Below are 13,809 nucleotides of genomic sequence, written 5' to 3' on the forward strand. Positions count from 1 at the left end.
TCGAGGAATGGGTTATCTCTGGAGGAAGCAGGACTACTGTGAGAGACATGGGGGAGGAATCATGAATGGGAGGTGAAAACTGAGTCCACATCTGGGACAACAAAAATGTGGGTCCCAGTTCTGGAGTGAAGCCAGGCCAGGGAGGTGTCTTGGGAATGGGGGGCACTTCTAGAAGGACTCTCAGCAGTCCACTTGGAGTGTAGGTGTGCTAAATGAGGTTAGCATCTTGTCTCCTTATGGTCCCCTATTTCCATCAACTGCGATCATGAGATAAGAAGCAGCCAGCAATCAGACTAGTGCAGTAGCTGTCTATCTTAAATCTGTTTGGGCTGCTATAACAAACAACCACAGGCTGGGTGGCTTTTGAACAACAGACATTTATATCTCACAGTTCTAGAGACTGGGAAGTCCAAGATCAAGGTGCTGGCAGATTTGGTATCTGGTGAAGGCCTGCTTCCTGGTTCATAGGCAGCTCTCCCATGGCAGAAGAGGCAAGGGAGTTCTCTGGGGCCTCTTTTTATATGGGCACTAATCCCCTTTCACCCATGAAGGTGGAACCGTCATGACTTACTTCCCAAAGGCCCCACCTCCAAATACCCTCAATTTGGGGATTCCATTTCAATGTATGAATTTGGTGGTGGGACTGTGGCGGGGGCTGGGAGGGGAGGTGGAGTGAAAACATTGTCTATAGTGCTGTTCTACAACACCCCTTCCACTGTGGACTTTATTGGTGATAGCCAAAGGCTGGGGAGGAGTGGACCAAAGAGTAAACTCTTGATTCATTGGTTTCTTTCTTTCTTTTGGTAGTTTCTAGGTTCTTTTGCCTGAATTCCAGCACTAAGCTTTCTTACAGTGTCATTTGCTGTGAGGAATTACTTACTATCATTGTGTTTATAGGTCAGGGTAAGTGCAGTGTGCTGTCAGTAGGTAGAGAAACCACTCGCCATAAACGGAGCTGCCGAACACAGAATCATACAATACGCTTCACTCAGCAACTCCGGTATCTGCAAAACAGCAATAGCTCTCAAACTTATGTGAAAAAAATCCCCTGGACAGTGAGTTAAAACAGATCACCGGGCCCTACCACCAGTGTTTCTGATTCAGTAGGTCTAGGGTGAAACCCAAGAATTTGCATTTAACAAGTCCCCAGGTACTGCTGCTGTCCAGAACCAACCGCGCTTGGGGAACTGTTGATTTACAGGGACCTTGCAAAGTAAATTCTGTGACCTCATAGAGTTAAATAAGGCATGGGTACCAAACTTTTTTTAAAATCACTGTTGTGTCTACACCTAGCACTCTTACACTCAGAGACTTTACCAAGTAGCTAACTACTATAACTTCTTTTTTTCAGTGTTTTATATTAAGCAGGCCTCAGCCACTAAAATTGGTATTTTGAGCAAAAGAATGAGGAAGACACAAAACCACCTGACGGCTGTGTGGCCCCCTCAGTTGTCGGGTGCTTTGTGGTTTACAGAGAAACTTCCCTTCCTATGGTTTTGCAGGTGGTAGAGAAACTGTCTCAGAGCTGTTGTGATTTCTTCACCAAAACCAATTGACTAGGGATGCTAATACTAGCACTCTGGTCTTCGAACATCAGATCACCAAAGTCACAGTAAGAAGTTGTGCACAGAGTTGACGCAGGCAACGGAATTGTACGAGGTGAACCCTGAGATCCTTCGCATCCTGGGGGTCTGAGGTGGGAGTGGCAAGGCCGGCTTTAGGACCCAGCGGTCTCCAGTGAGCGACTGGACACTCCTATAAGTGGCAGTCTGGGCTGAAGTCTCAAGGTCTGACTCTGCAACTCTGGCTGCAGTGGGCCAGTCCGCTCAGGCAGCTGCTGCTGTGGCTCAGAGCCGTGGGTAAGTGCCTTTTGGCAGTCAGGGAACCATCATGTTAGAGGCAGCTTCCTAGGCTTGGGGACCACAGTCGAGACAGAAGGGGCCCCAAGTGGCTCCTGCAGAGGCCTCGAACTCTTACAGCCAAAGCTTCTGGGTCAGTGTGTGGGGAGTGCAGGCAGAGAATTGCAGGGGTGCCTGAATCTGAGGATCCAGATATCGGCTGGGGAAGGAGGGACAGGCCCTAGAGTCTCAGCACCGCCTGGGGGCAGAACCACCAAGGTAAGTCGAGAAAAGACGGGGGACCTGAAGGACCGAGTTCAGCTTGGTGCCCTAGGCATCCACTGGGAAGGGCTCTCCAGGGGAAAAGCTTGCAGAGACAAAAGCGGGCACCACCACCCTTTCCACCCCCCTCCCCCAGCCCTGCCTTCGGCGACCAGAGTTGTCTTGGGGCCGGCTTCCAGGTGCTGGTGTGCCCTGACTGGGTGAGGGTAGGGGTGTGGCTGTGAGAGGCTAGGGCAGCCTTCTCTTCATCTCCCATCCCGTTAACTTCTGTGCCCTCTCCCAACCCTGCTGTTGCCCTGTCATCTTTCAGGTGCCATTCTCTGCTCCAGCTTGGGGTCCCAGGCACCTTTTCCCCCCTCCTCACCCTTGCCCCTGCTGGTTCCAAGCCCCTGGGACCTGGACATCACCACACACCGCCTAGCAGCTTTGAGCCAGCCTCTCTCCTAATTCCCCCAGGTGAGCTCCTAGCTCCTTCCTCCCTTCTCCACTCACCAAGGCAGACCCTCAGGCTGGGGTAGGTGCTCTTGACCCTTTCCTCCCTCCCTGCTCCCAGGCCTGGAGGGGCGTTGGCTGTTCTCCACCTACAGGGCCAACAGCTGTCTCGGGCCCACACAGTGTGGCGGGGACTACACCGGCAGCAGTGTGGTGGTGACAGTGGGGCCGCTGGGCCTCTGAAAGGCGTGCAGTTGTGGTGGGCACCGGGCGCCGGCCAGCCTCTGTAAGTGCGGAGCAGGAGTAGACGAGGTTGGTGACCTGCGAATATGAGGTTCTGTGGTCAGGGGAACCAAGGCTATGTACGAACTACTTTGTGTCTTGGCGTATTCCGCAGTGACAAGCGGCCAGGGCGGCTTTGTCCCTTCTTCCAGCGGAACCCGGGGAAAGGTGGCAATAGTCGCCGCCAAATTAGCCGTACCCAGGAGCCTGTTCCTGCCAAGTGGAGTGTCCCTAACTAGCCACCAAGTGTGGCTTGAGCTTCCCTCCGTCTCCATTAAGCCTCGCGAAATAAGTGTAAAATCTCGGGAATTTCCTGCCGGTCCAGTGGTTAGGACTCTGTGCTTCCACTGCTGGGGGGCCGGGTTCAATCCCAGATCGAGGAATTAAAATCCCGCAAGACGCGCAATGCGGCAAAAAAACAAACAAAAAAACATCGTATGGTGTGCATACCTAAGCCTCCCCATTCCTTCAAAATCGACTACGTCCTCCAAGCCCTTAAGATAAGAACTTCTGAAGCTGCCTCTGTCAGCAATCTCTGCCCTAGGCGGGCGGCCCGAGGACCGATGGTCAAGGGTCGGGGACTCAGCGCCTGCTTTCCGCAGGATCTCAGCCTATGGAGCCGCGGGCGGCAAAGGTGCCAAGAACCACCTGTCACCAGCGCATGGAGTCTTCCTCTCCGCCGTTTTCCCCCTTGGTCGCGGGGAGCTGCCTTACAACCTCGTAGGGCAGCAGGGAGAGGACGCCTGTCCGAGAGTATCCGGAGCCAGTGAGAGGGGGACGGCTCAAGCGCCCCAGGGCGAGGGCTGGGTGGAAGGAGAGGGCGCTCCTGGGGTTAAGACCTCAGCACTAAGAGCAGAGGGTCCCGGACGCCCGCTGATTCCGGTCCCGGACGCCCGCTGGGGAGCCAGGAGAGCCAGCTCGTTCTGCCTCGGAGAGTCTCCGGCCGCTGAGGAGCACGCGGCGACGGAGGGGATCGGAGGGGTTCCGGGGACGCGGAGCTGGGCAGGAGTCGGAGTGGATGGGGGTTGCAACCGCCGTCTTTCGGGTACTTGCTTGCCTCGGCGCGGGCCGCTCCCGCCTCCAGCGCTCAGCGTTGAGGTCGCAAACCTTCCCGCGGGCGCACACACACACGAGCTCCTTGGCGTCCCCAGAGCCCTGGGCCTGGCTGGGAGCCCCTTGGCTTACTCCAGTCCCCGGGGTGGGGGCCCTCACCCAGCGCCCGGGTCGTCGCTCGACGGCTAGAGGGCGCGCCCCTGAACGCCGCTGCCGCGTAGCTGCGCGCCCGCGAGCCGGAGCCGCTGCTGGTGGCGGCCGGAGGAGGCGGTCGGGCGTACCCGAGGCGGGAGGACGAGGCCGGACTCAGGCCACCCCCGAAAAACTGCAGAACCGCTCGGCGGCGCCGGGAAGCAGCGGGAGAGGCGGGGCGGCGGGGAGGAGGCCGTGCTCCCCCTCCCCGCGGCCGGCCATCCCGCGGTCTCTCTGCAGGTGGAAGGGACGGCCGGACGTCGCTGGCCCCCTCTCCGCCGGCCGGCCGCTCACCGCGTAAGGGAGCGGAGGGTGGCCAGGGCTGCAGGGAGGCCTGGGCTACGCTTGGCTGGGCCTCAGCCGGCGGCTTCAGTGGAGACGGTGGCGGCCACCCGGGTAGGTGAACTTTTGGGGTGGGCACCTGGGCAGCCCCGAGAGTGAAGTGAGGTTAGAGCCTTAGAACAGACCTAGTCCCTTGGGAGACAGTTGAGTTAGGAAAGGTGTTGAGCTAGCTCCAGGTCAGAGTAGGTAGAGTAATAGCTGTTAGAAAAGGAGGTCAGGTAAGTTGCAAATCACCCGTGCAGGTAGGACTCCCTCGAATTTCTTTTACATCCAGGACCTTTGTCATCACAAGTCCCATCCTCTATCTGCAGCAGTCCCAGGAACTTACAGCTGGCTGAGTTAGCAGGCTGAGCAGGGAGGCAGAAAGGCAGGGATAGTTTAAGTCAGCAGTTTTCAAAGTGTGGTCCCTGAGCCAGTAGCATCAGCACCACCTAAGAAGTTGTTAGAAATGCAAATTCTCAGCCCCCTTCAACCTACTGAATCAGAGACTTTAGGGGAGGGTCCCACTATCTGTGTTTTAGTCAGTCCTCTAGGTGATTCTAATACACTCCAGAGTTTGGAAACCACTGCTATAAAGAAACAGAGCCTTTGTGTCTGTCTGGGCTGTACTGTTCATAAGTACTTTATATGCATCGTCACCATTATCACAGAAGTGGAATATGTGGGTTGGGTCTCTTCCATTTGATAGCTGAGGACATGAGATTAGAGAGGTTCAGACAGACAAGGAGCCATCCCAGCCGACGTGAACCAGGCCTTCAGATTCCAGCTGATTTCTCCTTTCCTACTTTTCTGGCCCCTCAGCTCCCACATGCAAGCTGGCAGCACCTGTACTGTAATGTGAGTGTAGAGAAGGCCACACTGGGGTTTCCACTGGGAGACTCCAGCTTCCCCACTGTTCATAAGCCAGCTTCCCAGCTGTGAGGCAGCTGTGTGCCCCTTAATCCCCCATTTTGTAGCCAAACCCTCTCTTTCAATTTCCAGGGGGCGATGCCTCACAGGCTGACAGCCTCTGGGCTGATGGGGAAGATGGGGTATCCTTCATACACCCCAACAGAGAGCTCTACCTGCAGCCTCTGCCAGGTGTTGGCCCCTATCCCCCACCTTTCAGCTAGCCTAGCCCTTTTCCTCAATCCCTCCCATCTGAGCCACCACCTCTGTACTGTGAACTACATGTTCTTGCACAGCACAGGAATACTTGGGAACTGGGCTGTCAGTTGTAATGCCAGTATGGGGCATTCTGGTCTGCTTGTCAAATATCTCTTGCTATGAATTCTCTTCAACTACCTGCAAGCTCAAGGATCCCAGAAGAGGAAGCATACAGGCTTGACAGAAGTCCCCCAGGCTCTCCCACCCACCCTAGATGCCTGGCACTGCTCCTTGTTCCAAAGTCCAGGGCTAAAATTAACCATGAGGCTGGAGAAAGTAGGTATGCCCCCCATGCTCACCCCGCAATATGAGTTCTTTTTTTTTTTTTTTTTTTTTTTTTTTTTTCTTGCGTTATGCGGGCCTCTCACTGTTGTGGCCTCTCCCATTTGCGGAGCACAGGCTCCGGACACGCAGGCTCAGTGGCCATGGCTCACGGGCCCAGCCGCTCCGCGGCATGTGGGATCTTCCCGAAACGGGGCACGAACCCGCGTCTCCTGCATCGGCAGGCGGACTCTCAAGCACTGCGCCACCAGGGAAGCCCAATATGAGTTCTTTTAGTCATAGTCATGGAGAGCCATGGAGAGGTGGAGATTCGATTATACCTCAATCGCGGTCATTGCCTTTTGAAAGTCTGCCAATGGCAGGCAGAGCTCCAGTTGGCCAGATGCATGTGCCCAGAGGGCATGGAGCTGGCTGCAGATAACATCACCTGCATGGGTATGTCCTGCCTGTGTCCGAGGTCTGGACTCCTGGGGCCGTGGGCTGGGGGGAGCAATAGGGCACGGGAAAGATGCCTGCTGCGTGCCAGGCATCATGTTGGGTGTTGGGCAGGGGATTGGCGGTGCATCTCTGCCTTCAAGGAGCACATAGTCTAATGGTCTAGTGTGTGAGGGGAGATATCTATCACTATCTCTAGATATACATCTACATTTATATCTAGATATATCTCATAGTGACAATTGCCATGGGAGGTGTAAAGTATTTTAGGGGTTCTCAGGAAGGAGAGGCTGCATTCATTTAGGATAAGTGGGGAAAGCATCATGGAAAAGTTAACACTTGAGCTGAGTCTTGAGGCATGGGTAAAACTTGGGGTAGAGGGACAGAGAGGCATTTCCCACTGGAGATGTGTCTTTCTCTCTAGACCTGCCCACCTCTCAGACCCTTTGATTCTGATGGTGGCTGTGATGTTGATCTTGACACTGAGACTCCCTATGGTGTGTGGGGTCCAGATTCTGGGTATGGAGCATCCAGCAAGCATGGCTGATTTCTCCACTGAACTGATGGGCTTCTGTGGGGTCCCAGGGGCAGACATGGCTGATTTCAAGACCTCTACTCCCAGTAGAGCTGTGGTGGACTCCTCTGAGGTTCTAAGAGTAGAAGGACAACATTTATCTTAATGGGCATCTGGAGAGGTGTCCTGGGAAGGGGGCAAGTCAGGGCGGGCCTGATGGCCAGGTAGAGAGTGTGCCGTTTTTCCTCCCACCCTCAGTGAACCATAAGAAGTGGCAGGGCCTGTGGTGGATGAGGCTGCCAGGCCCTGAGCTCCAGCTGAGCAAGCTCACCTCCACCATCAGGACAACCCCCAACCCCTACTACTTCCAGGTGGGGCTTGGCCCAGCCCAGTCCTGGCCTCTGCCTCCAGGGCTTACGGAGGTTTCCCAGTAAATGTCACTCTGCTCAGCTGCGTCCTCCCCCTCCTTCTGAGAACCTGTGCACTCTGAATCCCCACCCTCCATCCTGCTCCCTGTTGTGGTAAATTATGGATCCCAGAGAACGTCTCGTCCAAACCCCTTGTGTAGAGAAGATGAAGGTCAGAGAAGCTCCTAATGGGAAAGTAACCTGTCCAAAGTCAGCTGTCGTCCCCAGTTCTGGGATGGTAGGGACCTTAGGATATGATTCCTTTGGAGCAAGGGTTGCCTCCGCCCCAGAGTGTCTGCAAGGACCTAAGGGAAGCCTTAGCACAGACTCCCACCCCACTCCCTTACCCCACACCTGCCCTCTCTTCTGCCCTGGCTCTGGCCTAGTCACCGTCACCCTTGCAGGGTTTGTACTTGGGGACATGCCGTGATGCGGAGAGCTCAGACCCTCAGAGAGGGCCAGCTGGGCGTATGGAGGGCAATCAGGGGGACAAGGGGGACCCTCGAGGACCCTCCCCAAACCCAGTCACCCACTCACTTCCAACCTGTCTTCCTGCAGAGCCCTGGGCCATGGTGCCTTTGGAGAGGTCTATGCGGGACTGGTGATTGGCCTTCCTGGGACCCCAGACCCTGCAGGTGACTATCAAGGTGAGAGGGGGTGGGGCTTCCAGCTGACAGTAGGAAAGAAGGGTCCAGGGAGGAAAGAACAGTGGCTGGAGCTAGGGTCAACCTGCCTTCCTGAAGTGTCCAGGGCGCTCAGGAGCTCTGCCCTCTTCCTCCTGAGACTCTGCCAGAACTCTGCTCTCAACAGGACCAGCTGGATTTCCTCATGGAGACACTATCATCAGGTACACCTGGGGCCAGGGGCAGGCATGGAAGATGGGAGGAAGGCACCCAGAACTGCCTGCACAAATAGCCTCTCTTCACCCTGGGGCTGAGAGGTAGCAATTCTAGAGACACAGAGGTTCACTCCAGTCTGTGGAGCCTAGAGCATGGTTTCTGTCCCTGCTGGTGATGGGATATGTGCACCACTGGCTCAACAAGGTCAGCCATCAGGACACTGCGCTGCGTGGGGCTTAGCATCCAGGCTGCCCCTGGCCCCATTCTGCTGGAGTTGATGTCTGGAGGGGACATGAAGAGTTTCCTGAGGCATAGGCGGCCACAGCTGATGAGACCCTTCTCCCAGCCCTCCAGGCCCCTCTGAAGACCCTGTTCATGTGTGCCCAAACCTGCATGGTCTGATGCGCCTTCTGCCTGACCCAGGGCCAGCCATCACCTCTGGCCATGCAAGACCTTCTCCAGCTGGCTTGGGACATAGCCCAGGGTTGCCACTACCTGGAAGAAAATCACTTCATCCACAGGTTGGAAGTGATCCTGGCTCTGGGGACCCCGAGCCCAACTCCTTCCCCAAGGAACAGCCCTTCCACATAACTTTTAAGGAAAAGATCAAGGCTGGAGTTTCTCAGTTCTGGCAGTGAATTTTTTACCTGACTGCAGGGACATTGCTGCCAGGAACTGCCTGCCGAGCCGCACCAGACCCAGCCAAATGGCCAAGGCTGGGGACTTCGGGTTGGCAAGCACTATCTGCAGGTGTAGGACCTGGGGATGTGGAGAAGGCTGACGCTCCAAGGGAGTTTCCCAGCACCTTTGGGCCACTCCTCTCCTCCCTCACATAGGGCCAGTTACTAAGGCAGGGGAGCCAGGCTCTGCTGCCTGTCAAGTAGAAGCCCCCAGAGGCCTTCCTGGAGGGCATCTTCACATCCAAGACAGACTCCTGGTGATAACACGGCCTCCCCTGCCTTGGGCCACCTCATGTGAGGGAAAGGGAAGCTGTGCCCGATGGGCCTCACTTAGTTCCTCCCACTTGCGATGCAGGTCTTTTGGAGTGCTGCTCTGGGAGATCTCACTGGACTACGTGCCCTACTCTTGGCACACCGATCAGGAGGTGCTGGGCTTTGTCATCTGAGAGGGATGGATGGACCCTCTCAGGGGCTGTCCAAGGCCTGTGTGAGTATGGAGTGTTGCCTCAGGAGGGAGGTCTTTCACAGCCATGGGTTGGCATGAACTCCTGCCTCTCCCCAGGTGCCATTTCATGACCCAGTGCTGGCAGCATGAGCTTGAACTTCACCCTAGTTTTGCCAGCATCTTGGAGGTCTTCAATACCACACTCAGGTGTGTCCCCTGACCTGTCCCGAGCACCCTGGACTTGGGGGTCAGGAGGGAAGACATAAAACAACACTGTGGCCCCCTGCTCCCCTACCCTCCCATTACAGAACCCTGATGTGCTGAATTCACCCCTTCCAGTGGAACTGGGACCTATCCTGGAGGAGGAAGGGGCTGGGGAGCCTATCTTTGGGGGACCTAAGATGTCCACAGACCCAAGAACCAAGTCTGGGGAGCTTGAAGAGCTGGGGAGGGAGCCTCCTTGGCCCCTGGCCTCAAGCCCTCCAAATCCAGGGGTCTCCAACCTCAGAACCTTTGGAATCCTACCTATGGTTCCTGGGTCCCAAAGGGCCCTGAGGGTGAGGACTCTGGCACTGAGGGTAGCAGTTCCTCCCTGCACTCCTCCCCAGGCTTCTAGGTGGCTTATGTTCCAAGTAGCCTCTGTCTCCCACAGTCTGTGCTGTATGTCGGGGCCTGTATGTCTGCTGGCCTGGCACCATGGACTCTCCATCCTGGAAACCAGTCTCAGGCCTCCTGGGCAAGAGTCTGGCCACTCCCAGCCTTTGATATTTGGGACCAGAGGATACTCCCCCAACTCCCAGGTGTAGGTGGGGAATTGAAATTGCCTCCTGCAGGAAGCCTTCTCTACATTGCCTTTACCCCACTAGCGTCCTCCATCTGGGCAGCCCCCAACACTACAGATACCTCTAATAAAGAGCTCTTCTCATATCCTCCAGTGATCTGAGTGGATGTGAGGGATGCCAGGGAACTGAGAAAGAAGGGACAGAGGAGGGAGGGGATGAGACCTGAGTCAAAGCTTGTGTCTTTGAGTTTTATTGGGAAGGGGAGTCCATTGTAGTGTGGGAGGTCAGGCCAATAGATCTAGTACCTGTGAAATAAAGTTCATTATCTGGCTTCTCTGGAGAGGTATGGAGCCCCCTCAGAAGAGCTGGGCTGAAGAAGAAGCCACTCATCCCACTTCTACTCCTCCCTTGCCCGGTAAATTAGTGTCATCAGCTCTGGGAACACTGGGGCTTTTATGGGGGCCAAGCCCTGCGCGTGCAGTGTGTCCTGTAGTGGTCGGCATCTGGCCCTATAGGACCGTATGAACCGCCCCGCACCGCGGGGTTTCAGTCTCTCGCCTGCATGCATGGCGGGGATGCAGGCGCATGTCCTTCTGTCAGACCCTCCGGTCCGCGGGGACAGGGGCCCAGCCTCATCTCTCAGCCAGGCTGGCCAGGATGCCAATGAGATTGTCCAGCCCCAGCAAGTAGCCGTCCTCTCGGTTGCCCTCCTCCCAGGGCCGCCGGTGGTCCAGGGTCTGGCCATCGGGGAGGGGCGTGGTCTTGCCGAAGTCGATGAGCCATACGCCGGCGCGGTGGCAGTGATCATGCACAAAGAGGAGCGAGCTGCCTATCACCTGCCGAGTGCCACACCGTCAGGCTACGGCTCTAATCCGGAGAAGCTCTCCACCCTATTCCCTCACAGACCACAGACCCGGTACCTGAGCCTACCCCTCTTACCTCGTGCTTCCTAAAGAACTCAGAGACCTCCAGTGTGTCCCGGATCTGCTGCAGGCGGTTCAGATACCTCCTCTGGAGAGGGTAGAGTAGGAGAGGAGAACAAATTAACTGAATACCAGTTGAACCTCTGCGAATATGAGGAGCGCCATGATGCATGCTTGGCTTGGCAAATACCGTGGTGAGGAAGGCACAGACCCCCACGTGGCGCGCAGCCCAGAAGGGAAGGAATGTAAAGCGATTACAACACAATGCGATAAATGCTATGATGGGGGTCACATAGGGTAGGGTGCTACATAAATTGACCTGACCTGGGGACACCCCTAGGTATCAGGCTCCCCAACACCTCAGGGTTCTGGGATCCTGCGCTCACCAGCACTTCGGCATCCCCTTGCACAAACTCCTCGAAGACGCGAATCACCTGCTCCCGGCTTCGCGTGGTCTTGAAGTCTGTGCTGCAGGAGCCATCGGCTTTCTGTAGGAGGTGGGCAGAAATTGTCAGGGGCCCCGTGCCCGCCCGAGGGGAGAGGATCAGGCCGGAGCAGCGGTACCTCCCGGGACGTTGAATGCCAGGGACAGCGAGACTGCCGCCAGAGGCTTGCCTCTTTCGGGGACTGTCAGGGTGGGAGGTCAACATGGAGGACAGACACCGCACAGTGGGGCTGGGGCGGGGGAAGGGCCCGGGAGGTGCAAGGCGAAGCGGGCCTGGTTCACCTTAATGCCCTCGATGCGGAAGCCGAGCGTGGTACTGGAGCTGATGCCTTCTCGCCACTGCATGTAGCGCGGCTTAGTGACCGCGCGCTGCGCGTGCTCCTCCTCGGTGGGTGCCGCAGGGTCTATGGCCAGCATCTTCTTGTACATGTCCTTCCGCAGCTTGGGCCGCTCGCGGGCTTTGGTCAGCTCCTCTTCCAGGTAAGTCCTACGGAGGCGCAGACAGCGGCGGGGCTTGAGCAGGCGCACACCCGGACCCTGTAAAGCACGGCCTTGGGCACGCGTAGAGCGCTCGTTCCCGCCCCGGGCCCTTTACAGGTTCCCACCTGCCCGGTAGGGCACGCGTACCTGACGCCCATCTTGCAGTCAAGTACGCAGGGCCCATCGAAGCCGTCGAGCAGGTCCTGCAACTGCAGGTAGCTCTCGCCGTCGCGCTCCACCACACCGTGGAAGGCGGGCACGCAGCCGCGCAGCGCGTCCGCCATGAGCCGTGCCAGGCAGTAGCGCTCGGGCTCTGAGCTACGCTTCAGAATCATCCCGCTGCTGCCCGCCGCCTTGAAACTCCCTGCGGGCAGGCGCTAGTTAGTGCTGCCTAGTCCTTTCCTCCCCGCCTCCACCCACCTCCCCCGTGCCTGCCCCGTGCTCACCCGTGTGCCCTGCCAGCTGCACCCAGGCGTAGCGCTTCTTGAAAGGGCTCATGACGGGCAGATTCACCATGGTCCGGATCTTCTGCCAGTGGCTTTTCTGAAAGCGACACGGTCCCGGTCTGTAAGTTAGCGTCTGCATAAGCCCTCCTTCCTCTGGAACATGGTCTCGCCCAGCCCAGCCTTTACAGTAAGCAGCTAGGGCCTGATGAGTCAATCATTCATTCGCTCAGGGAAAGTTTATTGTGATCCTGTGTGGCGGACCCTGAGACAAGCACATGGAGTTGACAGACATCCAGCTCTTCAGCGTGCCGAAAAGAGCCCTGGGCTCAGCGTCAGAAAGCTCACGTTTGCACCCCAGTTCTGCTGCTCCAAAGCTGCATGGACAGGTTACTATACGGCTCTGTCGAGGTTTTAGGACTTTTGTGAGCATGAGAATCACATGATAGTCACTCTTGTTAAAAAAATGCAGATTTTCAGGTCCACCACAGGGAAATTCTGAGCAGTCTGGGGTGGGACCAAAAATTTGCATTTCTACCAATGCCTCCGGATATTCTGCGGCCTGAGAAGCCTCTGAGCTCAGTTTCTTCATCTGTAAAATGGGGAAATAACCACTCTCGCTGGGTTGTTGTGAGTAGTAAATGAGGCTTGAGGGTGACAGATGCCCCCACCCTCAACCCATTCCTTGGCATGAAGCAGTAGCTGGACAAATCTGGATTATTGTTTCATTTACTTGGGACCATTGGTTCCTCTCATTTAAGGAGAAAGACAAACATGGAAACAAACCATTACATAGGCCCAGGGCAGGGAGGCCAGCCTGGTAGGGCCTGGAGAAAGGCCCTCTTGCTATCCCTGGATGCCATCGCACTCCTAGCCTGTTGACAAGGCCCAGGGCACCCTTAGTCCTGATCTGGACCCAGAAACCTGGGCTTTGAAAATGGGATACAGAGCTGAGGGTCTGTCATCTTAGATGAAATTGGGAGGGAAATGTAGATTTTGGTGTACCTTTTGCCTCTTGACCATTGTGTCTAGCCTTCAGCCAGTCCTGAGAGTATCTCATACTCTGGACCTTTCCTCTTCCCACCCCAAACTCATCAGTCCTGTGTCTACCCACTGAAGTGCAGAGGTTTGTTCATCCAAACATTGTGTCTGCTGCCTCCTCCCAGGGTGCCTGCCTTTTAGAGGAGTTACACATGTGTGCCTCCACAAGTGTGGAACCCAGGAATCCAGCTTCCCTGACCAGAGGGTGTTCTAACAGGGAGAGGGAGAACTGGCATGCTGGCCTAAGCAGGGGAGGCTGATGACCATAAAACCCCTTTCCATGGGGAGGAGATGAAGTTAGTGACAGAGCACTGGATGGGGGGAGTCCAGAGTTGGTTCCAGTCCTGGCTCTGTCACTTTCTATCTGAGTGAACCCAAGGGAGAATTTCATCTGTGTGAGCCTGTTTCCTCTGGACCTAGCTGTTGCCATAACACGAGCCACCATTTACTGACCGCCTACTGCATGCCAGGCACTTCTCATCTCCATCAGACAGCATTGCTCCTGTTTTCCTACTGAAGTCCCTAC

The 13,809-nt window shown here is 56.2% G+C and overlaps 2 protein-coding genes across 2 annotated transcripts in view; one reads left to right on the plus strand and one right to left on the minus strand.

The window, feature by feature from the left end:
* The first annotated feature begins 7 nt into the window (after positions 1-7).
* On the plus strand, positions 8-9,785 carry LTK (leukocyte receptor tyrosine kinase). The gene is given in 29 exon segments (XM_007460203.1): positions 8-38; positions 2,431-2,528; positions 2,531-2,576; positions 2,674-2,772; positions 2,775-2,838; positions 3,437-3,600; positions 3,748-3,859; positions 3,861-3,879; positions 4,109-4,181; positions 4,184-4,271; positions 4,327-4,475; positions 5,403-5,501; positions 6,132-6,284; positions 6,726-6,803; positions 7,057-7,227; positions 7,742-7,835; positions 7,837-7,852; positions 7,989-8,052; positions 8,254-8,368; positions 8,464-8,565; positions 8,702-8,794; positions 8,881-8,888; positions 8,891-8,981; positions 9,080-9,211; positions 9,287-9,354; positions 9,357-9,376; positions 9,478-9,536; positions 9,538-9,639; positions 9,641-9,785. Coding segments are annotated over 29 exon segments (2,553 nt in total).
* A 398-nt stretch (positions 9,786-10,183) lies between these two features.
* The window catches only part of ITPKA (inositol-trisphosphate 3-kinase A), a 9,268-nt gene continuing 5,642 nt past the window's right edge, over positions 10,184-13,809 (minus strand). Inside the window, exons 2-7 of the mRNA XM_007460152.1 lie at positions 12,246-12,342; positions 11,947-12,163; positions 11,602-11,806; positions 11,261-11,362; positions 10,891-10,962; positions 10,184-10,787 (exon numbers count right to left, since the gene is read on the minus strand). Coding sequence (XP_007460214.1) covers positions 10,584-10,787; positions 10,891-10,962; positions 11,261-11,362; positions 11,602-11,806; positions 11,947-12,163; positions 12,246-12,342 — 897 coding nt within the window. The 3' untranslated portion in view covers positions 10,184-10,583. The remainder of the gene's footprint in view (positions 10,788-10,890; positions 10,963-11,260; positions 11,363-11,601; positions 11,807-11,946; positions 12,164-12,245; positions 12,343-13,809) is intronic.

The sequence above is a fragment of the Lipotes vexillifer genome, unplaced genomic scaffold (assembly GCF_000442215.2).
Source record: "Lipotes vexillifer unplaced genomic scaffold, Lipotes_vexillifer_v1.1 scaffold408, whole genome shotgun sequence".
In the NCBI taxonomy this organism is placed as follows: domain Eukaryota; kingdom Metazoa; phylum Chordata; class Mammalia; order Artiodactyla; family Lipotidae; genus Lipotes; species Lipotes vexillifer.